This window comes from Pleuronectes platessa, chromosome 2 (assembly GCF_947347685.1).
Source record: "Pleuronectes platessa chromosome 2, fPlePla1.1, whole genome shotgun sequence".
NCBI lineage: Eukaryota > Metazoa > Chordata > Actinopteri > Pleuronectiformes > Pleuronectidae > Pleuronectes > Pleuronectes platessa.
The window spans coordinates 9993442-10016372 of record NC_070627.1 but is presented as its reverse complement, the minus strand read 5'-3'; the positions used below and the strand labels follow the sequence as shown (position 1 = coordinate 10016372).

The window sequence follows — 22931 nt, the reverse complement described above, 5'->3', positions numbered from 1 at the left end:
TCAGTGCACGTCTGAAAGCAGCTTTCGAGTCTTCAATTAACCTAACTGCATGACTTCGGAGGGGACATGTGCCAGTGATGGTGAAAACTCCCACCGGCACACTGGTTGTGTTCTTTGTAGCTGCACAAAATGTGTATTGTGTTGATTTTCCAGTACTTTCAGAATAAGAGGAGAATGAAGTTGTTAAATTGGGCGGCCCGGCTGTTTGCTGACACATTCACCCTGTAAACATCTTTAAAGCTGAGACACGTTAAAACTTTCTTTTAGACATTTTTCCTGAAATTTTCCGGAGGTGAAGTGTATGAGAATTCAAATGTCTGAATCGGTTGTGAGCCCATGTGTCAATACAGTAGGGACATGTCCAAGATATTCACAGTGTGTGAGTGGGGGCGTGTTGATGACGTTTGTAACGGACGCACACGTGAAAAAGTACTATACAAATATCTGGTGATGAAGAAGAGGTGCCACGTAAAAGGAGACTACAATGAGATTCGAGAGCTTCCGGTGATAACGGGTGATGGTGGTGTTAATGTGCTGTGAACAAATTCACCAGAATGTATGCATCATGTCATCATCCTCCTGCTGCTGCTCCCCCCCCCCCCCCCAACCCCCCAACCCCCCAACCCCCACCCCCCACCCCCACGCTCTGGACATTTTCCTGTTGCTGTAAACTCATCTGACCTTGACAATCTGGAGCTGTGTTCTTCATATATGAAAATGCAAACTCTGGAATAGGTCTTGACACATTTGACCAGATTGTTATTTAGCAGTTCATGTCTGAAAATGTTTAATGTCAGTGTTCGTCGCTTGTTGTGTAGTTTATGACTATAGACTAAAGAATGTTTATCTCTGTTATCGAATAAGTGTCAGTCAGTTTCATACATGACGTCTTCCTTCTGCTGCTGAGTCTGTGGTGCTGTAATCCACAGAAGGTCAAAATGATGAGAGGCAATAAACACTCATCCTTTGTGGACTTTTGAAACAGGAAGACGGATCTTGGCGTCCGGCGGTGATCTCACCTGAGTGTTGCCTCATTGGCTCAAGCGTCCCAATGGGAGGTGTGTGTGTGTGTGTGTGTGTGTGTGTGTGTGTGTGTGTGTGTGTGTGTGTGTGTGTGTGTGTGTGTGTGTGTGTGTGTGTGTGTGTGTGTGTGTGTGTGTGTGTGTGTGTGTGTGTGTGTGTGTGTGGGTGTGAATGAACTTTATGAATGGAAACTCCTCTTCCTGAGCTGCAGACAGGAGGTGAGATCATCTTGTTGAAATGGAGACCCCCCCCCCCTCCCCGAAACACACACACACACACACACACACACATGCACTCACAACACCTCCCCTCACCGCCGTATCCGTAATACATGGGTGGCGCCAATCTTAACGAATCCCATCAGTTGACTGTATGGATGAAAACACAGCAGTGGCAACCTGATGGATGACAACACTGTCTCATATCAGCATCCCCCCCCCCCCCCCCCCGCCCACACAGACAGGAAGGGCTCACTCGATGTTGGTGCGCATCAGTACACACACACTAACACACACTCACGTTGCTTCTTTAATCAGAAATCTAAAGGAATATCTCCGCTGTTGGTTTTCAGTCAATATGGTGTCGGAGCAGAGGGCCAATTATCTTTGTGCACGTTCCCTTCAGGAACAGAGTTGAGTGGATTTGATGATTGGCCGCCTATTCACCTCAGTGCGAGGGAAAGTGACAATGAGTAACACAAGGGGCTCTCAATGAGGATCCATAAATAGGCTCTCCACAGAGCCAGGAGCCGCCCTCCCCCTCAGTCTCAGTAGTCTGCACCCAACCGCACACACACACACGCACACACACACACACACACACCTGCACTCTACCCTCTCCCACCTCAATCATACTGGGACAATCTGTGACCGCTTGGCACTGGGCCGCACACAACATACTGTACACTCAGACTCAGAGGCAGGTACACATGACATTCTTCTCCACATCCCTCACTGCAGGCTTCTGTTAAATCCCCTCCTACAGAAACGAGGCTTGTTGCCAAACAATGCAGCATTTTACATCAGCCTTCTGTGTGTGTCTGCTGGCGTCAGATTAAAGCTTTGCACCTCTAGTTTTGACAGTAAAACGCACGTAGCTCAATCAGAATCCACTGTGCAGTATTTCTTTCTTTTTTTTTAAACCAATGTGAGTCCCACTGAATACCATTTTTTGGAAAAGCTGTCACTTTGTAGATTGGTAGTTTGTATCTGATAAGGAGTGGTACCCTGCGGCGTTCATTCTGAACAGACGAAGGAACAGAAGCTGCGCTGGTGGACATCAGAGGCAGATCCTCGGAGGCCTGAACATCCATGATGAGGAGCTGCAGCTACAAGCACCGATAAATAAATCATGGAGAAAGTTTTTTAAGAAAAAAGATGGAAATAGAACAGAGGACGTGTGGCTCCATTCAAACTGCCTAAAGACAGAGTACAAGGAGAGGAGTCGTGTGAAATAGTCAGGATGAGAAAAGCTGCTGGTTTCATTTCCCACATTATTTTTTGAATTCTATGCTAAAACCTACATGAAATTTTAATGAATCATAATTTGGCTCAGGAATTTGATAATGTGATAAATAACTGTGGAATTAAATGAATAATGCAATTAAATATTGATAAATGCAGCAAATGAGACCTTAATCCATGATAATTCCCCACTGTGACACTGTATGTCATGAAACATTTAGTTGAAAATGTAATTACTCGTATCAAAGTTTGTCCAAAATAATACAAAATGGTCTAAAAGTGGGTCTAAAATACAGTATTATTTAAAAAAGACAATTGCTATGGTTGAGCCTTTTTCCTGTGTTACTCCATGGACCACCAAACACTTGATTAAACAGGGAGATATCTTTTGTATATTCTTGGCACGGATTCATGTGGAAGCAGATGGCGTGAGGATGACTCAAAATGAAAACATCAAAACAGAAGCAATCTATTTTTCCAGTGATTTCACCTGAGGTATCTAACTCAGATCTGTTTTCATCAGGATTTCATAAAGCAAAGCAAAGAGGGAAAAGAAGGGGGGGGGGCTGTGTGAGTGCTTGCGTGCTTGCAGGTCTCTCAGTTTGTCCATGCACCATAGTTGGGGTTTCCCCTGCTGTCTACAAGCGGCGCGATGAGGTCATCGTTACGGGCTTACACATGAGCTTAATCTGGGAGTTAAGGGCTGGATTTGGATTTAGCACTCATAAAGGGTCATGTCGCTACAACCATCTCGATTCTCTGTAAATACACGGCTCAGACGCGGGATCCCCAGCTGTTCCACAAAACGCACATCTTCCTGTGTTGTCAGCCAAATGTTTTGGCTCTCAGGAGATTCTCTCATGTTTGCAGTGATTTGATGACCTCCCAGTGGGCCTGCAGATCTAAACTCTCCATCCGTCACCATCCTGCAGGATTGCCCTGACTTGAATATGTGAGCTGGGTGATTCGGGGCAGCCAGATTCTTTTGTGTCATCCATTGGCTAATGGGGATTAAGTGTCTATTTTCCTTGTAAAAGCCTCAAAAAGAACCAGAAATGTCCCATATAATAGGAATGGTTTTTCAATTTTGTCTTAAAAGCTTGAAAAGAAAGAAATGATTGAATATTTATCAAGCTTTCATTCTGACTTCCCCCACGCCATACAGCAGATGTCAGTGGTTTCTGAACTGACACATTGATCTGGAAATGCCAATGTGATTGATTTGGGGGGGGGGGGGGGGGGGGGGGGGTTCCTGTGTGAATCTGCCCTATATGACTGTGGTGTAGTGATAACAACTATTTATTCCTTGTGTGGCGGCACATTCAGTCTTAGTTATAGTCCCTGAATAATAAAAGGGGGTTTTAAAGACTAGGTTGTAGTCAGAGCCCGACAATATGGAGTTTTTGGGGGCTATATCTTTTTTTATATATCAGCAGATTTATATACTTAAAAAAGTATTGGCAATGATTCTTAACACTACCCAACTATGTGTAGTTGTAATGTAGTTGAGACTTGACTTTTCACAGCTTGAGTTTTATCAGAAATAACAAAGTAAATACGAATAAAACACACCCATATGTGTAGAGCTCGTATTAAGAATACTAACAGTTTTTTAAAGCACAACATAAACATTAATTCAAATGTTTTCTGTATTGTTACCTCCACCGAAGAGGTAATGTTTTTCACCCCTGTAGTATTAAGGGAACTGAAATCTATAAGTTTGTGAACCTTGGTGCAACTTGATCAAACGTAAGGGACTGTCTGGCTTTGGTGGAGGTATCCACTCTATTCAGGAATATTTTAGATTATTCCGAAAAATAAAACTTCCCACACATCAGGAGACCCGCGTTAAAAAGTTTTGTTTCATCCGGGTTAATTAAAGTCGCTGAGGGAAACAAATCACGCCTTAGGAAAAGTCCTATTTAGCTGCTCGCATGTGCCGATGAGTCCTAATCTCTCTCCTGTCTCCGAGAAGTGGGTCAGCATAGATTGGAGAAGATGAAGATGAAGATGATAATAGAAAACTGTCCTTCCCTCTCTGTGGCAGACTGTGCCGCTCACAGATTATGCACCAATCACACTCCATAGGGCCTTAATAGGGTTTGAGGGGATTTACGTGGCGCTGTCCAGTCAAGTGGCTTCGTGCTTTGTGGATGACATCATTTTGATCAGCTCACTCACGGCTGACCAACCTCAGCCCCTCACCCCTTCATCCCTTCATCCTCACCCTCCTCTCTCTCAGTGTAGCCTCACTGTCACATAAACACGTTTACCTGCGGCTGCCCCGTGTCTGCGCGCGTCACGGCGCATCTCTCCTCCGATTGGTTGGACGCCGGCACTTGGCCACCCCCTCCCATCCTCTCCTCCATCCTCTCGTCCTCCCATCTCTCCCTCGCTCTCTCTCTCTCTCTGCTTCTTCTCTCTCCGCTGGGGTGTTTACTATAGGTGAGGTGGCCGTATAAACTCCTGAGTGTGCGCACATCGCATCCTCAGAGGAGAATGGAAAAGGAGGAGGTGTTATAGGAAAGAGAAGAAAAAAACCAAAGGGAGCTGTGTGCGTGTTTACTGTCCGCGGGAGAGAAGACTTCAACACGGTGCTCCACGGCTGGATGAAGGAGGAAGAGGAGGGTGTGGATGCTGATTTTACCGACTAAACCAGAAAAGGAATTGTCATTAGGTGGCTGTTGTTAGAATAAACCAAAGTGGAATAAGCTTTTTGCATTCACCAGCGATGGACCTGCATTGAAGGTAGGAAACCGTTTCATTGGCGTGATACGCAGGTAGAGACATGAGACATGGCAGCGGCTAGAATTACGCAGCGTCCTCTTCATTTTTTATTTTTGCGCGTAGAATGAAATAACAAGCTGCAATGGTGTGTTTTTGCGCCACGGATGCATCTTTAACCGCAGGAGGTCCGGGGGAGACGCGACGATGCGCATAAGCACAAGCTACTACATCCACAATGCACTGGCCTGCAACGGAGCGGAGCCTGCTCCTGCAGCTGATACCTCCCGAATAGATGGAGTGAGAGCAGCACCATTAGGAGACAGGATCAGTGGGACGTGGATGATGTGTGATTATTCCAGTTTGCAGACACCAGATGTGTCTCAGTGGTTGGGTTTCTGTCAGAGCAGGAAACCAGGAGGAGGATTTTATCCCTTTTCACTGGGTTTAGGGTTGTGGCTGTGCTAATGAATCATCCTGGCTGATTTGTTCTCATCCTGTTCATTCATTGAAGATGGTCGTGCAGTTCTTTGAATCTATAGATGTACAGATGTATAACAGCATGATGTTTAATTCCCTTTCATTGTATTTGTATAGCGGCAAATCACATCATATAATATCTCATGGGACCGAACATAAGGAAGAGACCTTAGAATATCAAACTACAAGTATAGTGGTATCATGGCATCGTCGGCTAATAGCCCATCCATCAGATGCCAGCAGAGTGACTTTAATCAGAGGTATTGTCACTGAAGGAAAGTCAATAGAATAGTCTGTAATAGCATGCAGATGCATTTAGGATGAGTAATCTAATTCATATTGACCTCCAAGCTGAGTAGGACATCAACAAGAGATGAAGTAAAACCCTCACAATCACCAGATGATCAGGAAACTGAGGAGCCCATGTTTGGGATTTGGGGTTTCTAGCTCTGCAGCTATACACTGGATTGGATTTGTGTCATTATTTCACCGAGCAGGTTAGAAACACGTCAGGTCTTCGTCCTGCTCGTATCAAAACGCTCTGAAAGGAAACGTCGGCTCCATTCTCCGCTCAGCGTGGAGACGCTGTCGTCCTTGGAGAAACGACGAGCCTTAAAGAGCCTCGCAGTCGTCTCTCAACATGATGCGTCCATCATCTGAGCTCATCCATTTTAATGCAGCAGGGATATTGCTCCAATGTGGAATGTTAATCACCAGATGTGGCCCCGTTCTGCAGCAGGGACTTGTCATTTCACACGGCAATACTATTATAGTCCTAGTATGAGATGTAGAATTATTACATTAATGTACTTGTATGCTGTGACACTTATATATGGTTAGCTCAAGAGCAGGTCTCATTTCATTTCCCGTGCGCTTCATCGTAGGCAGTAAGTGAAGCGAAGCATTCAAAGATTTACGGTCCAGGCCGAACCGGCTCTTTTGTCCTTTATCCACATTCTGAATCATGTCTCATGTTCTAGTATTGATTTAATATCAGATATATATCATGATTCTTTGGTTGTCAGCTCACACATGATAGACACATACAGGATATGACCACTTTACTCACTATGCCTGTGGTGAAGGAAGATATACCTTAATACTTTAGAATAGTCAGAAATGCTGCAAATGTTTTTATTTGATCTTTGTTCCGTGACGTTTGGAATGTTATGCTTGAAATTTATCTTTTCCACTGAGGCTCATACTCACTGAAATGCTTCCCTTCACTACAGACCACGGTCAAGTCCCAGAACACTACACAGCAATTTGACTGATACAGCAAAACAAAAAAAAGACCCTCAATCACAGGAGCTACAAAGCCTGAATGTGCATTTGATGTTAATGGTACAGAACAATCACTCCAGTGAGTTTATCTGCCACTTGTCAGTAAGTTTTAGCTAAAGCTTTTATTTGTAGGAGGCCTAAATAATCATCTTCCCAGAGATGACATCAATCTACAGACCCACAATTCAGCTTAATCGACCTTCATGACTCTGCTGTGATTTACAATGATTTCCTTCCTCTTTTTTTATTCTCTCCCTCTCTTTCTGTTTTGTCTCGTCAAGGTTCCCAGTTCTCTTATTCTTCGGAGGACCATAGTCCCGTCATGGCGCTCGTTCTAGAATCTCGTGCCCCCTCTCCTTCCCTCTCTGGCTTCAACTCTCCCCTCTCTGATCCTCCATCCTTCCGGCGATTCAGTGCGGAAACACCATGCACCCCGGAAATGGAGCTGACCCCGACTCAGTGCGTCCTGCGCAACGTCCTCTCCATAAACACCGGGTGCGAGGTGGAGCCTGTGGGCGGTGGAGGAGAGGGTCAGACTGTTTGCGGGCACAACCAGACACCGGGCGATGAGCAACAGGAGCACTTTGCCAACAGTGTCCTGAAGCTCCACGAGCACGATGGGTGTCCAGGGAGGACAGAGGGCGAGGGGCAGGAGGCGGACGGCGGCGCCCTCAGGTGCCAGGCCGACGCCGCCAGGCTCCAGTGCCAACCCAGCGGAGGAAGCGGAGGGTTCCTGGAGGGGTTGTTTGGATGTCTGCGTCCTGTCTGGACTATGATCGGCAAAGCGTACTCCACGGAGCACAAACACAACCTGGATGGTAAGTACAGCACTCACATTTATTTCAGCACACAATGCAACCACTGTATTCACACTGGGATCAGTGGTTGTGTTTAATGTTCCAATAAAAGCAGCCACTAGCTCTCGTCTAAATCCAGTCCGAGGCTTTGATATGCTAATGAAATGATCTTATCCTGCAGTTTAATTACATTAACTAGTTGGGAGAAAAATGACTCCCACAAAGGCCACGTTGTAAACAAACACTTTCTTTGACACGAACGAGCTGCAGCCGGAGAGAGAGAGACTCCATCAAAGCTGCAAAGGGCTTATTTTCCCCTGATGGCCCCCTCCCCTCATTTTTTTTCTCCTGCCTGTGCCGACGCCAGCTCCCTCCCACGACTACCACCCCCCCGATGAAACTAGCTCCCCGTGACGCTGTGTTGTTTATGTCTGCTGCCACTACAATAGTGCAGAGCTCCCCCGGGACTCCTCTGCCAAATCTGCCTCATGAATTATGCAGGGCCACGCTCTGACCCTGCGCCTCTCATCTCTATTAACGCAAAAACCTGACACACACTCACACGCACGTGAGCATGTGCCCAAGGATGAACACACACACACACACACACACACACATACACATCTCCTCAAATAGAGACACTTTAAATTAACAAGTAAAGTCATATAAGAGGCCAAAAAACAAACTTGATAAAATAAATTCCGCGTCAGACGAATGAAGGTGGCAGTTTTATTTCTCTCCTCGTCTTTACAGCATCCTGATATTTTATTGCCCGTTTGACTTCCACACGTCTCCCCTCCGCTCCCCTCCTCCTTCCACATCTCATTGTCTCCTTTCCTCTCCTTTTCATCCTTCGCTCTTATCACTCCCGGCCCATCTGCACCTCGCTGCTCCCCTCCTCTGTGCAGCATCACAGGGAGTCGCACGCGCTGAGGAGAGCAAAAAACGGATATTATGAAAGTGAAATAAATAGGGCTATATCAGCTGACTGGCTGCCTAACATGTGACAATGCCCTATTATTAAGCGTTGATTGGAGGGAACAATGTAGCAGCACAGTTAAAAGCAGGGAAATGGTCTCGTATTTATTAATTCAATTCAATTTTTCCAATCAAACAAAGCAGATAAGAAGTGAATGCTGGTGTTAACAGATCTGGTCTTTATTGTTGGAGATTTGAGGGGCTCATTAGATGCAGAGCCATCAATTACTGATGGCCATTAATCATTCATATCATTCTTATTAATGTGATAAATGAGTCTGAGTCGTCTTCCTCCTGGTTAAGGACAGCAGCAGAGCAGGCTGTAAATATTCTCTGTATTAACAGTCTGTCTTTGGCCACATGGACCCCCCCAACCCGTGGGGAATCCGCCTCCCATCTCATCTCTAAACACACACACACACACACACACACACACACACACACCGTCCACCACCAGCACCTCCCCTCCACCTCTCTATTCACCGTACTTCCACATTAGGCCCTTAAGTCCCCTCCCTCCTCCAACCCCCTCCTGTTTGTTGGACCCCTGTTTTGCCTCAGCACCACAATGGCACTAAGCAGGATTTAGGAGGCTGAGGAGGCTTACCCACAGGAGATTAGAGCTCCCTGTCTGTCCGCCTGCAAACCCTGAGTCTTAGGTTAAGGTGAGGTTCAACGACAGAACAAGATTTCCACTCCGGCTCAGATTTCGAGGCTTACAACAGGTCGTATTGTCACATGATGTAAAGATATGACAGCTTTTATGTGATGGTGCTTTATATCTGATGTTTAGTTGTCAAGTCTTTCTTTTTCATTTCAGCATCACATCAACATATACCAGTAAAGTATGAGGAGATAGACATCGAATTAAATAAGATGTATAAGTCTTGTAGGGAACTCAATGGAAATGTATGTCGCCTAATTCAGCTAACGTATAACCAAACCAAATGAAATGATCAGAAACATACCCTTCTTGGCAGAGGTGCTATAGAAGAAATTATTACAACATCCATTTTGGAAATTGAAAGTCTGAACCAAGACCAAGAATCTACAACCACAACTAGCTAGTTTAACATCCTCACAATAACAATACTACCATGCTACTGTTCAGTCATAATGTTAAGTTATCAAGTGATCATCCTTTCTTTTGCAAATTAGCTGTAAACACAAAAGTACAGTTGAGGTTGAACGTGTATAAACAAAAGTATTTGTCAAATAAAAAATTTGACCTTCAGGTTTATTTTCTTGGGACCTTGAATATATTTTATAGCTGTCAAGATATTCAACTCTCCACCAGAGATGTCATCCTCATGATGCTGCTAGAGATGTCGGAGGACCATTATAGGATAAATCCTCTGGGGACAATGAATGCTGGTACACACTAGTTGTATTGTGTATGTTTAAATGTCGAAACGTTTAAAGTGAATAAAGTAACCGAAGATGCATTTCTGTTGCTAACTAAAGATGTTCAACCTAATAGCAGTAATAATCATCTCCTGCTCTTAAGATGATTTTGATTGATTTTTTTTAATTGGCAAAATTGACATGTGATCAGTTTATACAATCCTCCCTTTGTTCGATAACATGAATCAATATGTCACTACGCTGATAACCTCACCCACCACTTTGTCTGTATCTCCTTCCCCCATCCCAGAGGCGTGGGAGGTCCCATTCGAGGAGATATCCGACCTGCAGTGGGTCGGCAGCGGAGCTCAGGGCGCCGTCTTCCTGGGCAAACTGTACGGACAGGAAGTGGCCGTCAAGAAAGTGAGAAACATCAAGGAGACCGACATCAAGCACCTGCGTAAGCTCAAACACCCCAACATCATCACCTTCAGGTTAGTAGAAAGAATAGCTGTCCACTATGAAGCTTTATAAACCTATTCCAAGTGTCCGTAACCATTTCTTCACGTCATAGCGTCAAATCTCTGAAGGCTTTTTAATCCTAACCTACTGTACACATTTGCCTCCACTCTCAGAGGTATTTGTACCCAGGCTCCATGTTACTGCATCCTCATGGAGTACTGTGCCCAGGGACAGCTGTACGAGGTGCTGAGAGCAGGCAGGAAGATCACTCCCTCCCTGCTCATGGACTGGGCCATGGGGATCGCCGGGGGCATGAACTACCTCCACCTCCACAAGATCATCCACAGAGACCTCAAGTCACCAAAGTAAGTTCTGAAGACCTGGTTGGAAAAGAAGGAACCAGTGGGATGCATAAATTCACCTAGACCAAAACGATCCTCTTAATGGTCTGTGTAGCTCTTATGATAGAAAAATAAAAGGAAAGAGATAAGGTTTTTGATAATCTCCACCGACTTGAATAAACTCATTGATGTCAGCACCAGAAACAAGTTGAATGAACATTATTTCCTCAGAAATTGATAACAATGTTAGAGTGGTGCTTCACAGCTCACCTGGTTTGGTGGGTGACACATGTACTGATGCTTGAGTCCTCCACAGGTTTGGTTCCCACATGGACCTTAGCTGCATGTCTCCCACACTTTCTCTGACATACACATTCTGTCATATCACACAAAGGCAGATAGGCACAGGAAATATCTTAAACAAAAAAGAAACACTGAGATCCTGGATCTGTCCCTGTAACCGGATCTGAATCATAAGTTAATGGGATCTTCCCTGGCCAACGCCACATCCCTCTCAGATGTATCTGACGACCATCCGTGGGTCTGATTAAGAAGGTTTCACTGATTGGTCAAATTTAGATGCTATGATTAATGTGCACATTTCTATCCCCCCAACAACCCTAAATGCTACACTACTGAAAGTTTACCAACTATGGATTGATGGTTATTACATTTCTAAATTCAGCTGATCTCAATAATCAGTTCTTCATTTTTAGACATATATGAAGTCAATCAGGGAAACTCAAACTTGATGAATGCTCTCCAATGTTCACTTGCAGCATGCTGATCACCTACGACGACTCAGTGAAGATCTCGGACTTCGGCACGTCCAAAGAGCTCAGCGACAAGAGCACCAAGATGTCCTTCGCTGGGACGGTGGCCTGGATGGCTCCCGAGGTCATCCGCAACGAGCCTGTCTCGGAGAAGGTGGACATTTGGTAGGTGTCCTGCCTCCTTTATAACTGCCCTAGTCGGATTGGTCAGCTCTCGTGATGTGTCTTATCTGTGGCTGAATCCACACAGAATCTCATTAGGTACAGTATGTGCCAGTGTAGAGCACAGGATCATGTTTCCAGAAAATCTATTCAGCATTATGTACAATATCTCATTACATGAAATTCTGTAGGGTCTCTGCCATATCTGATGGGTTGCCCTGGGTGAGGCCCTGATCTCCCCCTGCACATTCTCGCTCGCTCCCTCTCCCCATCCTGCATCCCTCCATCACTCTCGCTCTCCGTCCTGAAAGGAACGCTGGATAATTTAATAATTGATTTGCCAGATGCTGCAGTGCTCAGGAGAGGCTGGAATAACCGTCCGGCCCTGCGGATGGTTTGGCCCAGGGCCAGCAGTGCATTAGCAAGGAAGTGAAAATGGGATTAAAAAGCTTTTGATGTAGAAAGCAAGCTACGCATGGGTGTATACTGCACAGTTTTGTTTAAAATTGTGTGAATTAATTTGTAGTCGACTGTGCTGAAGCAAAGTGGAGATGGAGTTTAACATGAGCACATTCAGGTGACAAATTTGAAGCATTTACAAAATTGTTATAATAATGTTAGATTTACTGACTTAAACTCAGTTCAGTTCAGTCCCATCATCTTTTCAATAAAAAAATCCATCCATCCATCCATCCATCCATCTATCTAGTATTTTCATATTGATGTATTCTTACTTAAAGATAACACACTGAATTAATTAGATTTCAAAATGATAACATACTGTAAAGAAATACACTAGGTACTCAATCCGGTGCTAAACTAAAAAGATGTTTATACTTATTTTGTATCAGTATAAATCATAAGCAAGGAAATGGAGAGCATCTAAAAATACACCTTTAAACACGACATCACACGAACCACCCGAGCTTCATGTGATGCTGCTGGCACCTTGGATATGGCACCTGATCACCATGGCAACACTGAGAGTCAGCAACAACAGACTTTCCTTAGTTACCGTCCCGATGGACCTGCCCCCCCCCCCCCCCCCCCGCTCCCCTGCAAAACAGTTCCGTGTTTCATCAATGAGACACCGCACTTTGGAAAAGTTTGGGAATCATAATAAGGTTTCCTGGAGCTGGGATGTATTTATCACTAGGTTACAGCAGATAACAGATATTTGTAATACATACATATACTGTATTGGCACATCACTGGTAATTATATATCCTTTGAGCTGTTATCAGTGTAACTCTACAATCTACAGTTACAGAATATTGATACTAGTGATCAACTAACAATAATACTGATTATAAACTGAATAAACTACTCAAGGCGTTTGGCATCAACTACTTTTATCCTTGAAGATAAATATCTTTTTACAGATGAAAAAGTTTTCCTCCACCAAACATTTCCGTCCGGCTGTCTTTCATCCGGTCACTTCACATCTTTATCAGCATGTCTGAAAGTGCAATGTGCCACACGTCTCCCTGCAGGTCGTTCGGCGTGGTGCTGTGGGAGATGCTGACCGGAGAGGTGCCCTACAAGGACGTGGACTCATCCGCCATCATCTGGGGGGTGGGCAACAACAGTCTGCAGCTGCCGGTGCCTGAAAGCTGTCCAGAGAGCTTCAAGCTGCTCCTGCGTCAGTGCTGGTGAGGAGGATGGGAGGGAGGAGGAGAGAAGGGAGGGACAGAGGAGAGGAGAGAGATGGAGGGAAGACGAGTGAGGTGGAAACAGAAAGTTGAGGCCTCATCTGTAGGATAATGTAATAAGATGAGAGGGGTGAGAGAGGGAAAGTGATATTTCATAAAGAAGGAACACTTTGTGTGACCTAGTTGTTTCTCCCTCTTTCTGTCGGGTTCAGTATTTTCATCGTGGGCTATCTGCTTGTGTTTTATAATCCGGTCTAGTGTCATAATCATGGGTTATTTGCATGTTTTTATCAGTGTTTTTATCACGTTTGGTTGTTGTACAGTTAGTTCGGACGTATTTCTAATTCACATGAATCATCCACGGTTAACTGTAATCAGATAAGATTGGTCATTTTGTATCAGGTTAGCGGCTATAGATGAAAATGAGCCTATTAATTGAACTAATTAAGGTTAATGAGCACTATCTCTATCAAATAAATAATAAGAAAATGAGAGATTACATTATTTCAGTGTCTCTGGTTAAAACATGATTTAATCCGTTCACAGGAACTGCAAACCAAGAAACAGGCCGTCTTTCCGACAGATCCTCCTGCACCTGGACATCGCCTCAGCAGATATTTTATGTACTCCACAGGAAACGTACTTCCAGACTCAGGTAAGCTCCATCCGTCCCTCAACGACTGCGCTCAACAAGTCAACTGTGAGAGATTGTCTTTGTGTCAGTGAGGAAAAGCGGAGCGGAGGAAACACAAATGGAAAACGTTGCACTGAAATCCCTTTAAACTTCAATTTAACTTAAGGGGCGTCTGTGGGTTTATATTAGCTTCACATACATTTTAAGAAATGTGTGTCCAAATTTATTCATGCGAGAACAAATAGAGCAGGAAACAACCATTTCATATGAATGTACATGTCAATATAAAAAAAAAATGTGAACACGTCTTTTTATATCTAAATTATCTTAATTACCAAGATCAGATCCGATCAGGTTGCTGATTTCTCTTTGTCTCATTTTCTGCTCCATTCTGAGATTGGGTGTTTCTCAACATTTTCGAATAATCCATGGATCTTGATGAAAATAATCCAGCATATGTAGTGGATTGATATTTATGAGTGTGTGAATTTGTGAAAACATTTTAATGATATTTTTCCTTTTAAAATATTTATAATTTACCAGTATATTTTTATATAACCAGAAATTCCATTTGATTTATATACAAGGCTGCACATATTCAATATTGTATATGCTCAATATACTTCAATTAAATTGAGATCAATCACCTCTAACATCATAGTCGCAGCCATTTAAACAGATAAATGGACAACAGACGAGGTTAGACCTGACCTCTGTGTGTTTCTCTACTAGAAAACCTCCTGTCAACAACATCCAGTATCTGTAATAGTCATTTTGTTGTCAAGACGCTGTCATTTGTTTCCAGTTCGCTGCGGTGGTTTCAGGCTGTGCAGAGCGTGCAGCTTGCTCGGGGGGGGCCCCAGGCCTCTCGGGAGCCCAATAATAATAATACCTGTCATTTCGATCACAACAAATTATTGTTGGCTCCTTGCTCTTTGTTCCTCGTCACACACGAGTGCTGATTTGTGGTCGAAGGAAGGACCTTTCTCCAGCCTCCATCACATCGAAAAATGAGAAGGACTGAGCGACGGGGAGGGAGGGCGTGTCTCTCTGTGATTGGGTGGGGGATGGGGCCCAATGGCAAATGTGGAAGACAAGTGCAAAGAATAAACAGATGAAGGACGAGAGACTGAGAAAAGTATAATTGAGTGGAAGATAAAACCACAGATATATCTAATGGATGCCAAACCATGAGACACAAGCGTGCACACAAACACACAAAATAAATGGGATTTTTTTTGGTCTCAGCTGCAGCCGCCTCCTCCTCAGGTTTTTTTTTTGGTGCATGATGCAAAACACAAACCTCTTTCTCTCCATCCACTTATCCTTGATCCTTTCTTTCTCCCTGTCCCCCTTCCCCCCCTGCTGTCCTCCCTGGTTCCTCTGCTCTCTGCCCCATAATGGATTTTTCTTATGACGTTGGAAAGAAGTCTTTTTTGCCAGAGTGTATTGATTGCTTTAATGGTCGGGAGCAGAGAGCAAAGAGAGAGGGAGAGAGAGAGGGAGGGAGAAATAGCGGACTGGAGACGTAGGAGAGTGCACAGAGTCCATTAGCTTAATAAGAAAAGCCTCCCTCGTGCACACACACACACACACACACACACATGCGTGTACACACTCATATATCTGGCTTCCTCTGTCCCGATATGACAGGTATCAGATAACAGCTGTCGCGCCTCAACGTGAACAAGAAAATGCCCACACTGCATTTTTTTTGTGTGTGTGTGTGCGTGTGTTCTTGTCATGTCAGTCCATGTTTAGTATTGTTCCCTGTGTATTGATTACTATCTGACGGCTTAATGGCTTTTAGTCCCAAGGATACACACGAACCTCATTCTGCAAATTAAGAGCTTTTTTTTGTTTTACTACGCTGACGTGCAAGGAAATTTAATCTCCATGAAAAATATCTTTAGTTGTTAATATCGTGACATTTATTGCCACGTAGGTTTTTAACCTGCGAGGAATTTGCTTTAGTGTTTGGCACATAGCAAATAAATTGAGTAAAAGAAAACAGGGGGAACAGATAAAGTACAAAACTTATTATTATTACACATAAAATAAAGGTACAAATGTACAATATGGCTATGTGCAGTATATGTGCATATATCGTCATGCTGGAAGATACAGGAATGGATGAAATTCCTGTATTGATCCTGCATTTCCAGCTGGGGCCACAATTTCCTGTCCAGACCCATCGGAGCCCTGAGATAAAACTAACCAATCCCAGCCCGAACCAGAGCATTCTGTTTTTATTTTCTAATCTGACCCGAGCCTGATGTTTATCAGATTATTGTGACCTGCAGTGTAAGAAATCAAGAAGACAGCTCAGCCAAACAGGATTTTTTTTTTTTTTTAATTTCCGAAACCGGCTCGACCCATTGGCACACTCTCGTCAGCTGCTCAGAGAAGAACCTACCATGATGATTCTTTACATCACATAAGTGCAGCCTATTGTTTTCTGGCTGGCTCTGGTTATTGTACTGTTTTACTGGCAGGGACAGAGGAGACATAGACAGTGGACAATTTATCCCGGGAAAGCATCAGTAGTAGATCGTAGTAGTGGTACTTCTTTTTAAATTACCAACTGTAACATGGTGGAATATTCAACCTTTCTCTGATGGACATGTTTTTTTTATTTGTCTCACCAGGTGGAGTGGAGGGACGAGGTGAGGCTCCACTTTGAGCAGCTCAAATCCGAGGGCACGTGTATCCACCGGCTGGACGAGGAGCTGATCAAACGACGCAGAGAAGAACTGAGGTGAGCCCAGAAACGGGGGAACAAGGGACACGCAAAGAGGACGGAGATCCTGGCGACACGGACACGGCTATTGAGTGTGTGCGTCTGTGTTCTTATATGTCCCTGTGTTCTCTGCCCGCTCCACACAGACATGCACTGGACATCCGGGAGCACTACGAGAGGAAGCTGGAGAGAGCCAACAATCTCTACATGGAGCTTAATGCCATCATGCTGCAGCTGGAAATCAAAGAGAAAGAACTGCTCAAGTATGAAAACACTGGGATTTAAAGGATTTTCAAAGTAATAGTCAAATCTATCAGAGGCGTTGAGCAGTATATGGTTCTAGAGTCTCGAGAAAATGAAGCATTACAGCCGTGACATTAGGAAAAGTAGGGTTTTTAATTATTGAATACTTTGGACTAACAGCTTGTGATCCATGAACTTTGGTTAAGCAGCGTATTTGTTATGAAAACACATGGATAAGTTCATCTGTGAAGCAAAGGGCCATTACATCCAGTCACACAGGGCCAGTACATCCAGTCACACAGGGCCAGTACATCCAGTCACACAGGGCCAGTACATCCAGTCACACAGGGCCAGTACATCCAGTCACACATGGCCAGCACATCCAGTCACACAGGGCCAGTACATCCAGTCACACAGGGCCAGTACATCCAGTCACACAGGGCCAGTACATCCAGTCACACAGGGCCATTACATCCAGTCACACAGGGCCAGTACATCCAGTCACACAGGGCCAGTACATCCAGTCACACAGGGCCAGTACATCCAGTCACACATGGCCAGTACATCCAGTCACACAGGGCCATTACATCCAGTCACACAGGGCCAGTACATCCAGTCACACAGGGCCAGTACATCCAGTCACACAGGGCCAGTACATCCAGTCACACAGGGCCATTACATCCAGTCACACAGGGCCAGTACATCCAGTCACACATGGCCAGTACATCCAGTCACACAGGGCCAGTACATCCAGTCACACAGGGCCAGTACATCCAGTCACACAGGGCCATTACATGTAACAAAGTGCTCTACTTTGCCGTGATGAGTATCCGACGACGTCCATTAAATGAATATCGGCTTTGTGTTTACACGTCAGGAGGGAGCATTCACTGGATAAGAAGTACCCGGGCTGCTTCAAGCACCCCAGCTCCAGACAGTCAGCCTCCTCCAACTCCATGGAGAAACTGCTGAAGAGACGCAACGTACCTCAGAAACTGCCCTCGTACAGCAAGAGGTGAGAGAAACGGGGTTTGTGCACCGACACAAGGCAACGCAAAGTGTCACAGGGGGAAATGTAACAGAAAATAAGTCACACAAGTATTGAAAAGTTGAATCTACCAGTGCAGTGCTGGTTCTAGAGACGCCTGTATGGAATAGATAGTTTGCTTCGCCTGTGGTGATGCAGCTTTCTGTCCAAAACTGTAAATGTGACCTGCAGTAATTGAGCCGTGGGAAATAAAGACAGACTCAGTCCCACTGAACCCTGGAGGTGCAGCTGCTGCACAAAGAGCTGCTCACCTGTTCATTCAAAGTGAAGTTAAGCTTGATTCAGTGCACAGAGCCTCAACGGGGGAATCAGTTGGTGATGCTGTTGTCGTGATCAATATCCCTCGATGAATCCCAGCCTCCTCTGCTACAGAGCGCTGCCTGTTTAATCAAATGTTATCACATGTCAGATTCTTTCTACCTCAATATTTTTATTTTATTCTATCCTATTGTATTTTATTGTATTCAAATGTACCGGCTGCTATGACGACTTAATTTCCCTTCGGGGATGAATAAAGTAATTTATCTATCTATCTATTACACCTAATTCGACACTGCACTTCCTAGGGCCCTTTACAGTAGTCATTCTAAGTGTGAAGCCTATAAGATGAACAGTTCTGAAGATATGCAAGCCATATACAAACAGAGATCTTCTGGATCTAGTTGATAGATATGAGACAGATATTTTGAATTAATTCTGTCCCTGTCATTATCAGGCCGGACTTGCTAAAGTCAGAGGTCATCCTCCCAAAACTGGACTCCTCCATGACCCAGGTCACGATACCCAACAAAGGCTCTACCTCCCCTGGCCGCTCACGCAGAGGAAAGCCCCGCTACAGGAAGGCTGGAAAAGGCAGCAGTGGGGATTTGGCTCAGCTGAAAGCCACCCTCTCTTCGTCTTTAGCAATGGTCAATGTCACGTCATCCGTTCCCAGCAGCAAGCACCATCTAGACCCCAGTGCGGCCCTCAGGGGCCTGCAGCATGACCTGCTGCTCAAGAAGATGTCCTCCTCGAGCCCCGACCTCATCTCCACCACCCTGGAGGCCGAGGGCCGGAGGAAGGGGCAGGTGAGGCCCGGGCTGGACAGGGTGGGCAGCCAGAGCGCCTCAGCCGGTCTGGGGGAGAGCAGAAGGACTGATGGGGCAGAGGAGGGGCCGAATGTAGGTGGAGGGGCCGACAACCTGGCGGGAACACCTCCGCGAAGTGACACGCCCAGCGAGGACGCAGCTTCTATTCCGTTCTCCAGCAGCCCCGACTCGCCGTGCGGCCGGGGAGCCGCCGCGGGGAGGACGTCTGTGCTCGGCTGCCCCCGCGTTCCCCACGACAGCGAGGAGAAGGAGGAGGCAACGGTGATCACGCGCTCACCCAGGAGTCAGCGGCTCACGCCTGCAGCGCTGCTCTACAGGGCAGCAGTGACACGCAGTCAGGTGAGACTCAGCGGCAGAAAGATTTCTTCAGCACAGGTTCACAATATCATTTTGACTTGTGTCCTTAAAAAGGAGCAAACTAAGCACCGAGAAGCTTTCAGAAAATCAAACCATTTGAATTTGATTTGTTGCCATTTAAGAAGCATGCAGTGTCCAGCATTTTAAAAAGATTTATTAATGAAGGATAGATTAATTATACTCAAAGCGTGCAAAGGCTGCATTTGTTTTATTACAGGCCCCAGAATGCCATTGGGGTCGTGTTGGTGTGAAGCAGGTAAACTCTGGTTTTCTAACTGACTGTAAATTATCTCCACAGAGACGTGGCGTGTCGTCAGAGGAAGAAGAAGGAGAAGTGGACAGTGAGGTGGAGCTGCCGAGAAGACGGTAAGATTTAACAGAACCAGAAAGACAGTCCCCACATGAAACCTCAGTAAATTCACTAGTTCCTGATTCTTATTTACATCTGCAGCAAATTGAACAAACAAATTATTCCTGGAGAAATCCATGAATGTTGAAAAACGTCTTTAAAGTTAAAGAAAGTTTGGTGACCTCTCTTACAATAATTCCCAGTGTAGCTTCTTCCAACTTCACATTCACATAACTGCAGAATGTTGGGTTTTAATATGCATGTGGCTCTTTGTCCCTTTATTGTGAAGCACTTGTTAATCCATTAACACTACGACGTTATGTAGAAGTGTTTCATGAATGTGTCGCCTCTCTCCTGTCCCCCCCCCTCAGGCGTCCCGTGAGCATGACCAAGTGCCAGTCCCTGTCCACGTTTAGCTCGGAGAACTTGTCGGTGTCGGACGGCGAGGAGGGGAACACCAGTGACCACTCCCACAGCGGGACGCCGGACGTGGTCAGCACCAATACCGACGAGCGTCTGGACGACAAGAGCGATGACCTGCTGTCCCAGGGCTCGGAGATTCCCGCCGACCCGACTGACCAGCTGGCCTCCGACGGGCTGTCTGAGAAGGAAGCCATACTGCGACAAGTCAAGACCCATCTCGCATCAAACGACCATAACTATGAGGTAGGTGAAGTGACATTTACTATTCAAATATACAGTACTAGAATTGCACTCATTGGACAACCACTAAAGCTTGACTCAAATTATAGATATCACCTCAGTCCCATAAAGAAACCAGATTTGTTTCAATAAGATCCCACAATTATTCCCTGGGAAATCTGTGAAAATGTCAAAAAGTTTAAATCCTGGATCCGCCCTTTAGTCGGGATCTGTGCCAAAGGTTAATGGATTCTTTCTTGGCCCAAACCGCTTCCTTTTACAGAGTTTCCAGAAAATCGTTTCAGTAATTTTTGCACAATCCTCCTAAAATCGAACGTGAATAGGTTGAGGTAAAAGTAAATGCATGCAGATTCAGCTATTAATCCTGTGGGAAATTTAGGTCATCCAGTAGCTTATACACTTATTCACTTAACCGACATACATACATAAAACACAGTATGAAAGTGTTCTTGTGCTGCTGGAGTGGATAGTACAAAAACATATATATATATATACAAATATAATAATATATAAGAATATGTAAGTGGTAAAAGGTAAAAGTCTGTGCATGGGGCTAGTATAGACAGTAAATGGATGGACAGTGGGTTGGTGTATGATGAGATGAGGAGAGTAGAGAAAAGAACCTGTTGCAGTTCTAACTCAAACTATTCACGACCAGGGTCTGTACGACGACTCCGACTGTGACAGCGCCGAGCTGGACCACTCAGGCAGCGCCGAGCCCAGCCAGCCTCCAGCCAACTGGTGAGAAAAGGACCCAACGCCTCCGCCCGCTCATCAGACTCAGGCAGGTCGGACCTCTGAAGGATCGCCCTCACTCCGAGAACGCTTGAGTCGGGATCAGGGACGCCGCAGAGAGTCGGGAGGTGAGGATTCGTCCACGAGCCGCAACTCAGAACAAATCCACTGGAAAGAATGTGTGAGTGAGATCAAACCCCTCTGAGGCACTGGAAGCTGAAACACGCACGTTCTGTTTGAGATGAATGCACCGCAGGGACGGGGAAAGTGAATCGGGGCAGCGGTGGAGCTGAGGGAGCGGCTGCCTCCTCTGTTCTGACACCTCAGCGATGGAGGTCGTCGACATCAGCCACCACCACCCGGCGTCCCCTCTCATCTTCCACGTTAATTTGTATTTCTGTCTCCGTTATGAAAACAGGCGTCATATCACCACACGTTTATGAAACCCTACCAGGGCTTCTGTTATATTCTACCGTTACTCGACGTCCACTGATGTTGGAACTTGCACTTCATTTATGAAATGTTCCGTGATCATCGTGTCACATCCTCTCATAACGTTATATGCACTGACTAATTTATTCTTCATTTACAGTGAATCCATTTAGTTTGTGTTGTTTTCAAAGGAGAAGTTTACATTTTTTCCATGTGTTGTTTACATTTATTTTTAATTTATTTTATATTTGTAAGTCGGATTATGTTGCCATTTTCTACTCTTGCGGTTTAATATGGATGTAAATATGTGACTCTGTACAATGAACAAATTTTTAAAACGTGAGATTGTATAATTTAAAGGTGCTGATGTTTCTAATTAGGAGCTATACTCTATTGGAACCTCAAGAAGCTTATGGTAGTAGAATGTACTGTAGCTGCTGTTCATGTCCGAGCATCGAATCACAAGAGAAAAGAGGAGGAACGTGTGATGGGGGAAGAGAAAAAGCAATATGTCTGCTCTGACACAGTATGTCCCTACCACATGGTGGTCCACTCAGGGCAGACAGGCTTTTTTATTCTAGTATTGCAGTGTTTTATTGTATTAAAACACATTTCTGGTTAAGAGAAATGCGTGTATGTATCATTGAAAAAGGCACGCTTGTGAAAAGCGCATTGGATATTTAGGAATCAGTCACTGTTTGTTAGGGAAAATGAAAAATTGGACCTGTCCACAGAAGAAAAAACAACTTGATTCATGGCAGGTGTTTAAAAACAAGTGTAAATGACTGAAGGCATTTGGATGACGGGGATACGAAAACCTCAGAATGACTGAAAACACATTATTACACTCGCTCCTTCACTGTTTTCCGATCGAGGAGTTGGTGTCTTGTGGGGAAATGTAACAATGTGGCTCATTTTCACTGTGGGTTTTAACGTTTTATTCCATAAATCAGAGAGAATTGGTAAATGTTCTCTCATAAACTCTGTGTACACGTAAAAATGACCTGTGACCCCACTATTTACCCCTCTATTGCCTACCTCTAACATAGGAGATGACCACATAAGCCCAGAGTGTGGGTCATCAGTTTAGAGAAAGACCAGTCCTCCTTTATAGTAACTAGTATCATAGAACTGTGGTTCTGGTGTACTTGTGTCCCCC

At 44.9% G+C, this 22931-nt stretch overlaps 1 protein-coding gene across 1 annotated transcript; it reads left to right on the top strand.

Moving 5' to 3' along the window:
• Positions 1–7296: 7296 nt before the first annotated feature.
• LOC128458458 (mitogen-activated protein kinase kinase kinase 12-like) lies at positions 7297–21350 on the top strand. The gene is made up of 13 exons (XM_053443297.1): positions 7297–7792; positions 10404–10587; positions 10729–10920; positions 11676–11834; positions 13325–13483; positions 14030–14138; positions 16766–16875; positions 17004–17120; positions 17978–18115; positions 18864–19575; positions 19892–19959; positions 20314–20608; positions 21264–21350. The coding sequence occupies exons 1-13, from the start codon at positions 7297–7299 to the stop codon at positions 21348–21350; spliced, it is 2826 nt and encodes a 941-aa protein (XP_053299272.1).
• The last annotated feature ends 1581 nt before the right edge of the window (positions 21351–22931 follow it).

Coding starts and splice junctions, on each gene's coding strand:
- LOC128458458 (XM_053443297.1), top strand. CDS start 7,297: ATGGCGCTCGTTCTAGAATCTCGTGCCCCCTCTCCTTCCCTCTCTGGC. Junction 11,835..13,324: donor TCGGAGAAGGTGGACATTTG/GTAGGTGTCCTG, acceptor GTCTCCCTGCAG/GTCGTTCGGCGTGGTGCTGT. Junction 20,609..21,263: donor CAAACGACCATAACTATGAG/GTAGGTGAAGTG, acceptor ATTCACGACCAG/GGTCTGTACGACGACTCCGA.